The sequence below is a fragment of the Macaca nemestrina genome, chromosome 12 (assembly GCF_043159975.1).
Source record: "Macaca nemestrina isolate mMacNem1 chromosome 12, mMacNem.hap1, whole genome shotgun sequence".
In the NCBI taxonomy this organism is placed as follows: Eukaryota; Metazoa; Chordata; class Mammalia; order Primates; family Cercopithecidae; genus Macaca; species Macaca nemestrina.
Window position 1 is genome coordinate 71,288 of NC_092136.1, and position 13,907 is coordinate 85,194.

The following is a 13,907-nucleotide window of genomic DNA, read 5'->3' on the forward strand; positions in this document are numbered from 1 at the left end:
GCTCTAACAGAGCCCACTACCCTGTGTCTTTCCCAAAAATAGTGAGGGAATGATCATTGGAAACCATAGGAAATGATATGCGTGTAGATGAAAACTTTACAACTTACACAAATAATCACTCAAAATCATCCTTACACTAAAAATGCAAAACTGTACAATTTCTACAAGAAACTATGGAAGAAAAGCTATGTGCCTTTGGGTTTGGTCATGAATTTTAACAAATGACACACAAGGTTGATATATGCAGAAGAAATGACAATGTGGATTTATTAATATTCACAGTTTATACTCTGGAAAAGACTTTGTTAAGAGAACAAAAAGACAAGCCACATATTGGAAAACATATTGGCAAAATACAGATCTGAGAATCTGTATTCAAAATATAGACAAAATTCTTGAAACTAAACAATAAGTTAAACATCTCAATTAAAAATGCACACACTTCTGAACAGACACCTCACCAAAGACCATCTACGGATGGCAAGTAAACATACAAAAAGATGCTCAACATACTACAGAACTGAAAGCCACAATGAGATAGCACGGCTGGTCTAGATCTGTTAGAACTGCTAAACTCTAAAAAAAATCACAAATTGCTGGAGGAAAAACAAGAACTCTTTTCATTGCTGGTGGAAGACGGTGTGTAACACCAGAATATGCCACCCCAAAATATGATGGTAGGAAACCAGAATATGCCACCCCAAAATATGTCCCTTTGGCATAAGAATTATTCTCAGCTGATTACTTTGGAAAAATGCTAAAAAAGGAAGTTCTCAAAACAGAGTAGAAGTTACCCTTGTGTAAGGAAAATTTACATCTATAAAAGAAATTCCCATTTAAAAGATCTCTCTCTCTCTCTCTCTCTCTCTCTCTCTCTCTCTCTCGGCACCAACCAAGAAGAGAAGGATGACTAAATCACTAAAGAGTCTTACCAACAGAGAACACATGGAGTTAAGTCTGTATAAGAAAACTTACCCTTGTCTACTGTGCTTTTGCTTGTTACCTCCCCACTACTGAGCCTCAACTCTTCTTTCTTTAAGTTAGAGATAGCATTTACACTTCATTGAAAGCCACCTGCTGGAGATTTACTCATTTTTCCCTGAGTAGCTCCCATGTATCCATCCATGTTTTTAAACTTGTCTACTTTTTTCTCATTTTAATCTGTCATTTGTTACAGAGGGTCCCATCTAAGAATTCCGTAAAGGTAGAGAGAAAATTTTTTTTCCTCCCCTATTACAAGTCGGGCAGTTTTTCCCAAAGCTAAACAAGTCTCACCTTACAATCCAAAAATCACATTCATAAGTATTTTGACAGCTACTTTGCTATTATTTCCAAACAAAAGCTACCATGCAATTATGTACAGAAGCCCTATTCATAACGACCAAAGGAAAAAAAGGAATCAAAAAGTCTTACAACAGATGACTGTGTGGGAACCCACTCAGACATCAAGAGTTGCCATAGGGGCCGGGCACGGTGGCTCATGCCTGTAATCCCAGCGCTTTTGGAGGCCGAGGCAGGTGGATCGTGAGGTCAGGAGATCGAGACCATACTGGCTAACGTGGTGAAACCTCTTCTCTACTAAAAAAAAATGCAAAAAAATTAGCCGGGTGTGGTGGCGAGCACCTGTAGTCCCAGCTACTGAGGAGGCTGAGGCAGGAGAATGGCATAAACCTGGGAGGTGGAACCTGCAGTGAGCAAAGATCGTGCCACTGCACTCCAGCCTGGGCAACAGAGCAAGACTCTGTCTCAAAAAAAAAAAAAAAAAAAAAAAGTTGTTATAAAGATTATGTAAATGAAAACATTTGAGATACCGAAGATAAAGAAATCTTACCAGAACTTACTTTGTCTGATTAGAGCAGAGCTCCCAGAAAATACAGCTGCCATTAACCCCATCCAAGGAGTTTCTTTCAAATTCAGCTGCTGGGAAGACAGCCTACTCATTCCCATTAGCACTGATAAATGAAAACGAAATCCTAACCTCCCAACTGACTGAACAGACCCACTCTTGGCTGAAGAGATCCCAGAGTGACTTTCAAAACTGAGTTCTCGGATTTACAGAGGGTCCCATCTTAGAATTCCGTAAAGGTAGAGAGAAAATTCTTTTTCCTCCCCTATTACAAGTTGGGCATGATGGGATGACAGGGGTCAGATACACCTCATTATACCCCCTCCTTTGCTAACCATGATGAGGCTTTCTTCCCTAAGGCTTTAACGGAAACAAGCCTTTCAAAAGACTCCACCAACGATTTCAACCAACTGCCTGAAGCTGCCTCCCCTCTCTTGCCTGATAAGAGACCACCCATGATGGAGAGGTTCTGGACAGCATACACAGGATGCACAGAGCGAGTTTTCATGTCCTCTGCTTCAACTTTTAATGTCAGAGGGCTGAAAACTCCACCCTGGGATCACGCTAACACTGCCGGTTTTTTTTACATTGGACCCATGAAGGAGCAAGAAACTCAATTGCGCATGCATGCATTTCTCCTTTCAGAAATATGCATCACTCCTCCTACAGCTTATTAGATATGTGTACTTGGCCACGCCACTCAGTATAAATTACTGTTTCCTTTACCTCTCCCTTGAAACAGTCTCTTTCTCTTGTTTCATCCAAATCATACATTTAAAAAAAAAGGTGGGCCGGGCACGGTGGCTCAAGCCTGTAATCCCAGCACTTTGGGAGGCCGAGACGGGCGGATCACTAGGTCAGGAGATTGAGACCATCCTGGCTAACACGGCGAAACCCCGTCTCTACTAAAAACACAAAAAATTAGCCGGGCGAGGTGGCGGCGCCTGTGGTCCCAGCTACTCGGGAGGCTGAGGCAGGAGAATGGCGGGAACCCGGGAGGCGGAGCTTGCAGTGAGCTGAGATCTGGCCACTGCACTCCAGCCTGGGTGACAGAGCGAGACTCCGTCTCAAAAAAAATACATAAATAAATAAATAAATAAATAAATAAAAAGGTGGGGTTATCATGGATGTTTATATTGATTCCTGGGATCAGGCAAATACACCTTTCCTTGTCATTCCTTCAAAAGTTATGTCGACACAGAAATTGCACACAAATGTTCAGAGCTTTATTCAGGATTACCAGAAACTGGAGGCAACCAACATGTCCTTCAGTAGGTGAATGGATAAATAAATTCTGGTACCTACAGACAATGGAATATCATTCAGTGAGAAAATAAATGAGCTATCTAATCATGAAAAGGCACACAGGGACCCAAAATGCATACCACTAAGTGAAAGAAGCCAAAAAGGCTACATACTGTATGATTCCAATTACATGACATTTTGGAAAAGGGAAAATTACATAGATAGTAAAACAATCAATGGTTGACAGGGGTTGAGGAGAGGAAAGGATGGATAGGTAGAGAGCCCTGGCTGTTTAGGGCAGTGAGACCACTGTGTGCGATTTCACCACAACGGTGGACCCACAACAGCGTGCAGATGCCCACACCCATTGAATTAAGACCACAAAAAGGTATTAATTACATCAACTATGAACTTTCATAATGAAATAAATCATGTTTTTTAAAAGTGGACAGTTTTGTTCAGTTACTGTCTACTTTCTGAAATGGAGACGGTGGAGTGCTTCCATGGTTGTGAGGATAAAAATAGCTTAGAGAATGTAATAACTAAAATAGGTGCGTAAACATTGTTAAACTATTTTATTCTCATTAAAAAGTGTTGCTTAAGTATATTTATATTTAAAAATTGAGAAAGGAGTGCAAATGCATTAACATAATTCTCCTCTAGCTCCACTCAGAAGTCAGGACTGCACAGCTCCACTTGCACCTGCGAAACACAACAACCTTTTTCAGCGTCATTAAAATATTTCAATGGGAGGATTGACTTTAGACTCAACCTGTGTTTTCTCCCCTGGAAAACAAAGGTTTTATGAAACAAACAAAGCCTTTACCGTCCTCAACCGAAACACTCAGACATCTGTGATGTCTGCTGTAAGTGCCACCAGGCTCTCCTCTGAAATCTCTTCATGAGAAAATAGAGACTGTAGATTCTTTTAGAAAGGGGAGAATCAGAACTAATGTCGAAAGGCCACGTCCTCATTCCTAAACACCTTCTTTTACAAATTCCACAGGTTTAGTTACTTTGGGATTAATATGGGCCTATTTTAAAGTGCATTTATTAATTTAGCATGAATTGCTCAAATTCATTCTGGATCCTGAGGCGATATCCAGCAATGCCGGGTGTGCGCCTGTGAGAGTCACCAGCCCTGATGAGCCTCAGGTTATTGTATTTATAAAATGAAGGTTCGGCTTCCTCCATTTTTTTTTAAACCATTTTTAATAGTAAAAACTTTTTTTGTTGTTACATAAAAATGTACAAGAAAAACTCCAACATTACCAATGATAATCATTTTATTAATACAAACATTTTTGTGAGCTCAATTTATGACTTAATTATAAAAGAAATAAGCAACATGAGGTGCCATTATACAATATGGTAACTATACTTTCCTACTTTGTTAATATGTTATTGATAAATCTTGATGTATACAGAAAAGTAGTTTCAAAGAATAATAATTTAAAATAATATCTTGACTTATAATTTCAGGGACTTTAAAAAAATTCCTGCAACTGCTTTTTAAAGGTTCTAGAACAGTTTTCTATGTCTTACAGCTAAATAACTACAAAGAGCTAACTCTTCTCACATTCTGTATTATAAATATGTAATTCAAAAAAAGGAACAGACAAAATCATAAAAACACATGCATGAACAAATGGGCCTTGGCTCACATTTAATTGCATCTGCCAATGCACACAGGTTATAGCAGAATTTTTGTGTGTAATTTTACGAGTGGATTGCTGTCAAAATAAAAATTGTCTACTATCTCTATTCAGTGGTATATTTGCACAAATGGTAAACATATTCATAGAGATAGTGGGAGAAATTTATTTCACGGCTTACAAGAAGACAGGTTAAGTTGGGACATTTAATTGTTTCATTAATGCTATATTTTATAATGCGCTTGTCTGGGCATGGTATTTAAATGTATTACAACAACTTTTAAATGCTCAATGTTACAGATGGAATTACTAGAGAAAGTACTAACTGATATTTTCTTTGTGTGTGCTTTGAAGGCACAAGGAAATAATAAAGCAGCCCTTTTCCCTTTTCCTGTCTATTTCCTGAAGGCCAAGCTGTGCTTTTGCAGATTAGGCCTCTCTGTAACGTGCACACACACACACACACACACACACACACACACGCATATGGCCTTTATGGTTTTAAAGGAGGAAAAGAGAATTTGCCTGGATAACTCTCACCTAGGTATTTTCAGGGGAGATCTAGAATCATCTAAGGGGTTAAGCTGGACTAGCCAATGGGAAAACAAAATGAGGATGCCGGGGAGATGTTCCCAGAACAGTGGCATTCCTAATGGGCTAGGCCCTAGTCACATGCAATTCCCCAGATGTGGTTGGTGTGGCCAAGGTTCCGGCATGTGACGGCTGCCTTCCTGGCACTTCCCGTGCTGTGAGGAGCATCCCCTCCCCAGTGCCAGGGCAGTGGTCCTCTCACCCCCTTCAGAGTAAAGGGCCAGCAGTTGGCAGTCTCAGGAAAAGTAGTGAGACAGGAAGGTGAGGAGCATGAAGTGCCACCATCCCAGCCTCCAGTGTCTGGCACAGAATATGACGAGGAACCTCCGTGAATTGGAATCTTCCATATCTTCACACATGTGAGTTTCTGCTAGATATAATTTGACTTATAAAACGAAAGAAATATGACCTTCTTGTATGTAAATCTTGTAGAAGAGTTAATGATTATAACCTGGATGTTTTACATTCTGAGATGCTATTAAATCGATATTCATCACAAATGTATTGATAATTTTTTAGAATAACAGAAGAGATCTCATCATATTTAATGCAGTGGATCAATTGGAAGATGCATGTTAATTCCAGAAAAAGTAAAGCATAAAAAAAAATCTGTCTTAGAATGGAAAAATACAGTAAACTATTTTTAACTAGAATTTAAATGCAACATTTTAGGATATGAAGCCATCAACTCATTTTGAAAACTACTGGCTCAGATGACCTCAGCGATAGGAAACCTCTAACAGATCACGAATCTAATAATGAGATAATTTTCTGTGTCTTTGCCTGAGAGTCTGTCTGAAAGTGGTGCAGTTTTTACACAAAAGGAATAACGTGTCCCAGACTGAGAACGCTTCATGGGCCACCATTCTGGGCAGTGCTTCAGTGTGGAGTTTTAGCAGTGAGTATTCAGAAACAGTGGAATAATTTCACTTTTTATAAAAAAGAGTATCTTGTCTATTTTCCTTTAAATATGCAGCAGAAGTTTACTATTATACAACTAAATTATGTGGGTTCTCTAATTGCCCACTTATTCTACCTTGATTAACATGTGGTTTATTTCACCTTGATGTTTTTAAAGACAAGCATGTGCTGTGTGAGGGTTAGAACATGAGCCATAAACAAGGAGGCTTGAGATGGCAGTGCCTCCCCAAAAATGCGGTACCCCAGGGCCTGCGCAGGGAACACTGCTTTGAACCTTAACACTTCTGAAATGGCTGGACATCTCTGCATGAGCTGTGTTTACCCAGTTGTTCCATTTATTCTTATATTTTACAAGTATTTACTCAATTCTTGAGCTAGGCCATGTGGTCTACCAAAGGAATAAGATATATGTTGTTGTTATTTTATTTTATTTTATTTTATTTCAATAGTTTTGGGGAACAGGTGGTTTTGGTTAAATGCTAAAGTTATTTATTGATGGTTTCTGAGATTTTGGTCCACCCATAGCCCAAGCAGAGTACAATGTACCCAATGTGTAGGGTTTTATCCCTCACCTCCCTCTCACCTTTCCCCCTAAGTCCCCAAAGCCCACTTATCATTCTTAGGCCTTGGAATCATCATCATAGCTTATGTCCCACTTATAAGTAAGAACATACAGCGTGGAGGTTAGGTCAGCAGAGGGCTCCAGGGGACTGGTGGGGCAGGCCAGGACATAAAAGAGGGCCTAGAGCCAGGGTTACCCGGGAGAGGGTAGACCCATTTTGCCAAGTACCCTAACCCTAAAAGCTGTAACCATTACCCTTAACCCCAACCTTAACCCTAAACCTTAACCCTAACCTTTAACACCTTACCATAACCCCAACCCTAACCCCTAACCATAACCCTAAAATGCTACGCTAAAACCCTAATCCCTAACACTAAACCCTAATCATAACCCTAAACACAACCCCAACCCTAACCCTAACCCTAACCACAATCCCAACCCCAGCCCCAAGCCTAACCTTAACCCTAACCCCTACCCCCAGCCTTTCTTACCTTTTACATCTGTCCAGATTCTCCAGTAGAAGCAGGGACGCTTGGTTCCCAGGTGTGCACCACTGCATCTGGCCCAGGACTCGTATCAGTCCCCAAATAAGCACCTGAATGCTCACAGGGCAGCCATGCAGTGGAAGCCCAGGGTGTATTCTCACCTCCAGAACCAGGGCCCAGCGCCTGCATCAGACTGATCAGGGCTGAATTGAGCTGTGGCACCCAAGGTCTTCGTAAGACCAAGGCCATGTTGTGCCTCCTATCACAGAGCAAGACGCAGCAGCCTTCAAAGTCAGGGGCCCTTCCCTGATGACACTCCAAGCACAAAGTACTGGACTTTCACACAATGAGGCTGCACACATTATTCTGTTTAAATCCCCACCTAGGCCACTGGGAGAAATGGTGATAGAGGGACCCTCGTGTTGCCCTGTGGTATTACATGCTCTGGTTCATACAACTGCAAGCCATTTACAAGAAACTCAAGCTGAAACGCTACTTGTTTCCAACTTCTTGTTTGCAGAGGATTTACAATTTACACTCCAAAACAGGCAGCCACAGAGCACGCTGTTTCCCCTCTGAAGTCGCTCTGAGGGCCTCCGCATCAGTCCTAGAACTGGAAGATTGGTGGACAAGAACTGGGATGTTGATGGGGCACTGGATACTTGCTGGACACCAACCTCCTCTCACCTAACCTTACAGACGGCCCAGATCTCACCTGCCCACATCAGACATTTTAACACACACAGCTCTCAACAGCAGGACTTACAGACACAAAACTCCAAGGTAAAGGATTGTCTCAACTCCTTGGTGTCTCAACGAACTAAAACACTGCCTAGCACAGGTGCACCATCAACCTTATTCACTAAATAAACCTCTGTATATTTTATTCATCTTTGATTGTGGAAATGATATAATGAACAAAATGATGTTTTATAAATTGGACTAAAGACCTTTGAGGTCTCTTCACAGGATCCTATCTGGTGGACCCCCAAATCTGCCAACACAGAGAAGTCATTCGTAAACACGTGCAGGGCAGAGGCCAGACAAAACCATGTCTCTCAGCCTCAAAGTGGCCTGGCAGTCACAGGAACGGCCATGTGGGGTCTGGCCTGTACAAGGAAGTCAGGCCTTTGATTTGAGGCACCCTACTGCACCACAAAACCAAGTTCTGCCTAACAAAGAAAAAACAGCCCACTCACTCTCCCTAATATCCCAGGTGGTAATCTAAGAGCAATATCTGCTTGACACCCCTCCTGCTCCGCCCTCCACATCCAAGCTATCACCAAGGCCCCGGCAATCCTACCTCCTAAATGTCTCTCAAATCCACTTCTCTCCCTTCGGAGTCCAGGCCACCAGCATGACTTCTGCATGTGTGTAGCCGCCTCCTCGCGGGATCTAAACATGCAAATCTAGTCATAGGCTCTGTGAATAGAAAATCTTGGGGCCCCAAAATTACTAAGCTAAAGGGAAAAGCCAAGCTGGGAACGGCTCAACGCAAACCTGCCTCCCATTCTATTCCAAATCATCTATCTCCTCACTAAGATAGGTGCACATCCGATCGCCTCCTTTGGAGAGACTAACCAGAAACTCAAAACAACGCAACATTTGTCTCTCACCTACCTGTGACCTTGGAAGCCCCCTCCCTGCTTCCAGTTGTCCCCACCTTTCTGGATGGAAGCAAGGTACTTCTGACATGTATTGACTGACGTCTCATGTCTCCCTAAAACCAAGCTGTGCCCTGACCACCTTGGGCACTTGTCAGGATCTCCTGAGGCTGTCACGGGTGCACGTTCTCAGCCTCGGCAAAATCAACCTTCTAAATCACCTGAAACCATCTCAGATAGTCAGGGTTCACGGCTCCCTTTCCCGAACCCTCCCAGGAGCTCCTCGTGGGCGCCCAGGTCCTGCGTGCTGTTGTGGCCCAGGCTCACCTGGAGCAACTCGACTCTTCCTTACAGCCTCATGAACCTTTCAGTTCCTAAAGCTGTTTAGCCTGTGAAAGGAAAATGAATCTGAGGGCCCAACAATCACTAATCTAAAGGGAAAAAAGCTGGGAACTGCTTAGGGCAAACCTGCCTCCCCTTCTATTCAAAGTCACCCCTCTGCTCACTGAGATAAGTGCATATCTGATGGCCTCCTTTGGGGAGGCTATTCAGAAACCCAAAAGAATACAACAGTCTGTCTCTCACCTACCTGTGACCTGGAATCCCCCTCCCTGCTTCGAGTTGTCCCACCTTTCCGACGGAACCAACGTTCATCTTACATATATTGATGTCTCCTGTCTCCCTAAAATGTATAAAACCAAGTTGTGTCCCGACCACCTTGGGCACATGTCATCAAAACTTCCGGAGGCTGTGTCACAGGCATGCGTCCTCAACCTTGGCAAAATAAACTTTCCAAATTGACTGAGATCATCTCAGATATTCGGGGTTCACATGTCCATGTATGTGGACGTCCCCTGGGGTAGTGCCCCTCTCCACTGAGCTCACCCGCGTCCTCCTGTGCGTTTTCTTCAGAAGAAATTTCACAGCTACTTGGTCCACACATGCCGGCCCTACAGGAACCGCTGTTATCCACAGGCACATGGGCGGTGTACCTGCTGGGGTGTGTGGAGAGAACCAGGCTCCTCTCCTAATTCCCGCTCAGTTAATAACAACGGTCGACAAGTTGAGAAATTTGCTAACCCTAACCTTAACCCTAACCACAACCCCAACCCCAATCCCAAACTTAACCCTAACCCAACCCTAACTCCAACCCCAACCCTAACCCTAAACCCTAACCCCAACTCTAACCCTAAACCGAACCCGAACCCGAACCCAAACCCGGACTCGGACCCAGACCCTAACCCCTGACCCTGACCCCTGACCCTGACCCTTGACCCTGATCCTGACCCGGACCTAGACCCTGACCCTGACCCGGATCCTGACCCGGACCCTGACCCGGACCCTAACCCGGACCCTGACCCTGACCCGCACCCTGACCTGGACCCTGACCCTGACCCAGACCCTAACCCTGACCCTGACCCCAACCCGAACCCTGACCCCGAACCGAACACGAACCCCAACCCGAACCTCAACCCCAACCTGAACCCGAACCCGAACCCCAACCCCAACCCGAACCCTAACCCTTAACCCCAACTCTAACCAGAACCCTAACCCGAACCTGAACTCGAACCATAACCCCTAACCCGAACCCTAACCCGAACCCTGACCCTGACCCTAACCCTAACCCGAACCCGAAACCTAACCCGATCCCGAACCTGAACCCAAAACCTAACCTGATCCCGAACCCGAACCCTGACCCTGACCCTAACCCTGAACCAGACCTCACCCTGACCCTGACCTTACCCCTAACCCTGACCCTGACCCTAACCCTGACCCTAACCCGTAACCCTAACCCTACCCCTAGCCCTACACCTAACCCTACACCTAACCCTACCCCTACCCCTAACCCTGACCCTGACCCTGACCTTACCCCTAACCCTGACCCTGACCTTACCCCTCACCCTGACCCTGACCCTGACCTTACCCCTAACCCTAACCCTGACCCTGACCCTGACCTTACCCCAACCCTGACCCTGACCCAACCCGACCCTGACCTGACCTGAACCTGACCCGACCCGATCCTGAACCCTAATCCAAACCCTAACCCTAACCCAGCCCTACTGTATCCCTAACTCCTAACCAATGCTGAGCCCTAACCCTTAACCCCTTACCATAACCATAATCCTCATCCTAACCCTTACCCTAGCCTTATTTCCATCCCGCATACTTTGTCCACGATGGGATTTTATTTCATTGTTTGGAGTAGGTGTAAATCTCTGCTCATTTAGGAGTCCTTCACTGTAACAAGGACCTTGGTCTTCCAGAGACCCTAAACGCGAGTGGCCCGGGATCCTGGGGACGCCATCAGCCACCAGGTGGCAGCAGGGGCCCTTTGTATTTGGACCGTGTGGCTCAGCCAAATACACAGAGAGTGTATTTGGACTGGGAAACCCCTACTCATGGCCTCTCTTGGGGTGGTTTTGTTAGGTGACTCCAGGTGTCCCAACCTCCTGTGTCCATTGTAATATGTCCTGGGACCATCTCCCCAGGGCCTTCGACCTCTCCTTGCTGTCCTGGCTACTGATGTACCTCCAGCCTCTCCCATTCCTCACTTCCTGCTCAGACCTGGCCCCGGCATGGCCAGCTCTATGTCTCTCGGATCCTCTCAGGCCACCTTCTCTCTTCTAGGCACTGCCACTGGGCTGCTCCTCACCCCATAGATCCACAGTCCCCAGGCAGTCCTACGGCAGTGTCCACTGGTGCAGCCTGCACCCCCTTCCCCCAGTCAGCCACCCCCATCTGAGTACTGAGGGGGCCCTGCCTGATTAGAGACCTCCAGATGCAAACCCTGATCACACAGCACAGTGATAAGAGGAGGGATTCCTACCTCAAAAGAAAGGCATGGGACCAAGCCCAGATCCCACCACCCTCGGCCTCAAGGGCAGGCATGACTAGAGGCCCTTGGTGACCAGGACCCGCTGCCTTCTTCACCGACCGGCTGGCATGGCCTCCCTCACCAGTGTTCCCTCCTAACACACCTGTTCTCTCTGACACACCCTAAAGCCACTTGCCAACCACCTGTCACACAGCCACCCCATGCCTGTTGCTGCTTGGCACCCACTGGGAGACAGGGATGTGAATAAACCTCATCTGAGCTGGCTGCCAGATCATAATGGGCAGGTCTGGTCCGCCCTGTGGGAGAGGTGCTGCCCGGTGAGGCATAAAATCCCGGGATTCTGGCTGGAGGCAGCTCCTGAGATTGCTGGCATGAAGGGGAGCCGTGCCCTCCTGCTGGTGGCCCTCACCCTGTTCTGCATCTGCCGTGAGTCTGTGCCACTGGGTTTCCAGAACATTCAGGGGCAGGGGGTTGGGGGTACCCGAGAAGGTAAAATCCTGGCATTAGGCCCCCGCAGTGAACATTCCACCTGCACCTGTCACAGAAGTGGGTAAGGACCCTGCAGAACCCGTGCCCACCCAACTCCACCCCAACCGAAGACAAAGCCCAGCTGACCCTACCCCAGCCCCATCCAGCCTGACCTGGCCCTTCAAGCCCCTGGTCAGACCAGCTTCTCATCAGGGGAAACTCCCCCACACCAGGGGCTTAACTTTCCTTCCCTGGTGATCCCAGGGAATGCTGAGTGGAAACTGGAGCAGCTAAGATTAAGGGGGATGTGAAGGGGTCTTCGGGCAAGGTGGAGTTGGGGGTGTTGTGGAGGAAGCCCTGGGGAGGAGGGGTGGGCATTGAAGGGGAAGGTCTGGAGACCATGGAGGTTGGAGCCCTGGGGCAGGTCCGGGGCTGTGGTTGCACCGGAGTCACCCTGTCCTGTCTTGGCATCATCTCGCTCGTGATGCAGGGCTGGTCACAGGGGAGGACTGCAATGAGTTTTTCATGGACTTCCTGCAAACACTACTGGTGGGGACCCCAGAGGAGCTCTATGATGGGCCCCTGGGCAAGTACAATGTCAACGAAGATGCCAAGGCAGCAATGACTGAACTCAAGTCCTGCATAGACGGCCTGCAGCCAATGCACAAGGCAGAGCTGATCAAGCTGCTGGTATGAGGGCAGGGGGGGGGCACACCGTTTTCTAAAGACCTGCAGCCTTACCAAGATCACCCAACACAGCACCCCCACAGCCTACCACCTACAGACATCACACCACCCACAGACATTGAACCCGCATCAGCCAGCTCAGGTGGGCACCCCAGACCTCCTGTCCACAGAGCGGCCCCCAGACTCCATAGACCTGCTCCTCCCCAGTCTGTGGGCTACTCCTCCACGCACACATGTGAACATACACAGAGATCCAAACACAGGTGCAGACATGCAATGCACACTGCGTGCACACATGTATAAACACATTCACACACGCATGCTCACACTGGGATACGCACACACATACATGTGTGTACACCATCATGCATGCACACACACCACTCAGCTGCTGGGAGGAGATGGGCAGCAATATGCCAGATCCCCCCACAGAGGGCCTTGCTTGCCTGATGGAGCTGTGGCTCTCCGCTTATTGATCACAGCCCTCTTAGTCCGCGTGTGTCTGCCTTCCAGGTGCATGTGCTGGGCAGTCAGGACGGTGCCTAAGTGGACCTCAGACATGGCTCAGCCATAGGACCTGCCACACAAGCAGCCATGGACACGCCGCCCACTACCACCTCCCCACATGGAAATTTACCCTCAAACCGTGTAATCAATAAAGCCTTCCGCAGCTCAGGCTCTGGCTCCTCTCTCTCCCCCCACAGACGGACACACAAATGGGGACATTGGGAACATACTCAGGGACACAGCCACACGTGTGAAGGCCTCTACAGAGGGGCACACAGGGTCCACACAGGAGCAGGCACACCACAGGCAAGACCCAAAATGGAAATCCAGGCAGACGCCACGTAGGCAGGGGGACAGAGCACAGAGCCAGACAGCACCATGTGGACAGAGGGCGTCCAGAGGGAGACGGGCGGCAGAGGCAGTAGTATGATGTGGGAGAGACAGGGAGCCCCAGAAAGAGGAAGTGTCCAGGACTGGGTGGACACAGACCCCATGTCGCC

At 46.9% G+C, this 13,907-nt stretch overlaps 1 protein-coding gene and 1 long non-coding RNA gene across 2 annotated transcripts; one reads left to right on the plus strand and one right to left on the minus strand.

Moving 5' to 3' along the window:
* Positions 1 to 3,500: 3,500 nt before the first annotated feature.
* Positions 3,501 to 9,488, minus strand: LOC139357391 (uncharacterized). The gene is made up of 3 exons (XR_011610376.1): positions 8,609 to 9,488; positions 7,312 to 7,498; positions 3,501 to 3,793 (listed from the first exon to the last, which is right to left on the minus strand). It is a non-coding gene; the product is annotated as an uncharacterized lncRNA (long non-coding RNA).
* A 2,600-nt stretch (positions 9,489 to 12,088) lies between these two features.
* On the plus strand, positions 12,089 to 13,570 carry LOC105494120 (secretoglobin family 1C member 1). Its single transcript, XM_011762244.3, has 3 exons — positions 12,089 to 12,171; positions 12,704 to 12,903; positions 13,414 to 13,570. Exons 1-3 carry the CDS (start codon positions 12,117 to 12,119, stop codon positions 13,444 to 13,446), a joined length of 288 nt encoding a protein of 95 aa, XP_011760546.3. The 5' UTR covers positions 12,089 to 12,116; the 3' UTR covers positions 13,447 to 13,570.
* Positions 13,571 to 13,907: the final 337 nt, after the last annotated feature.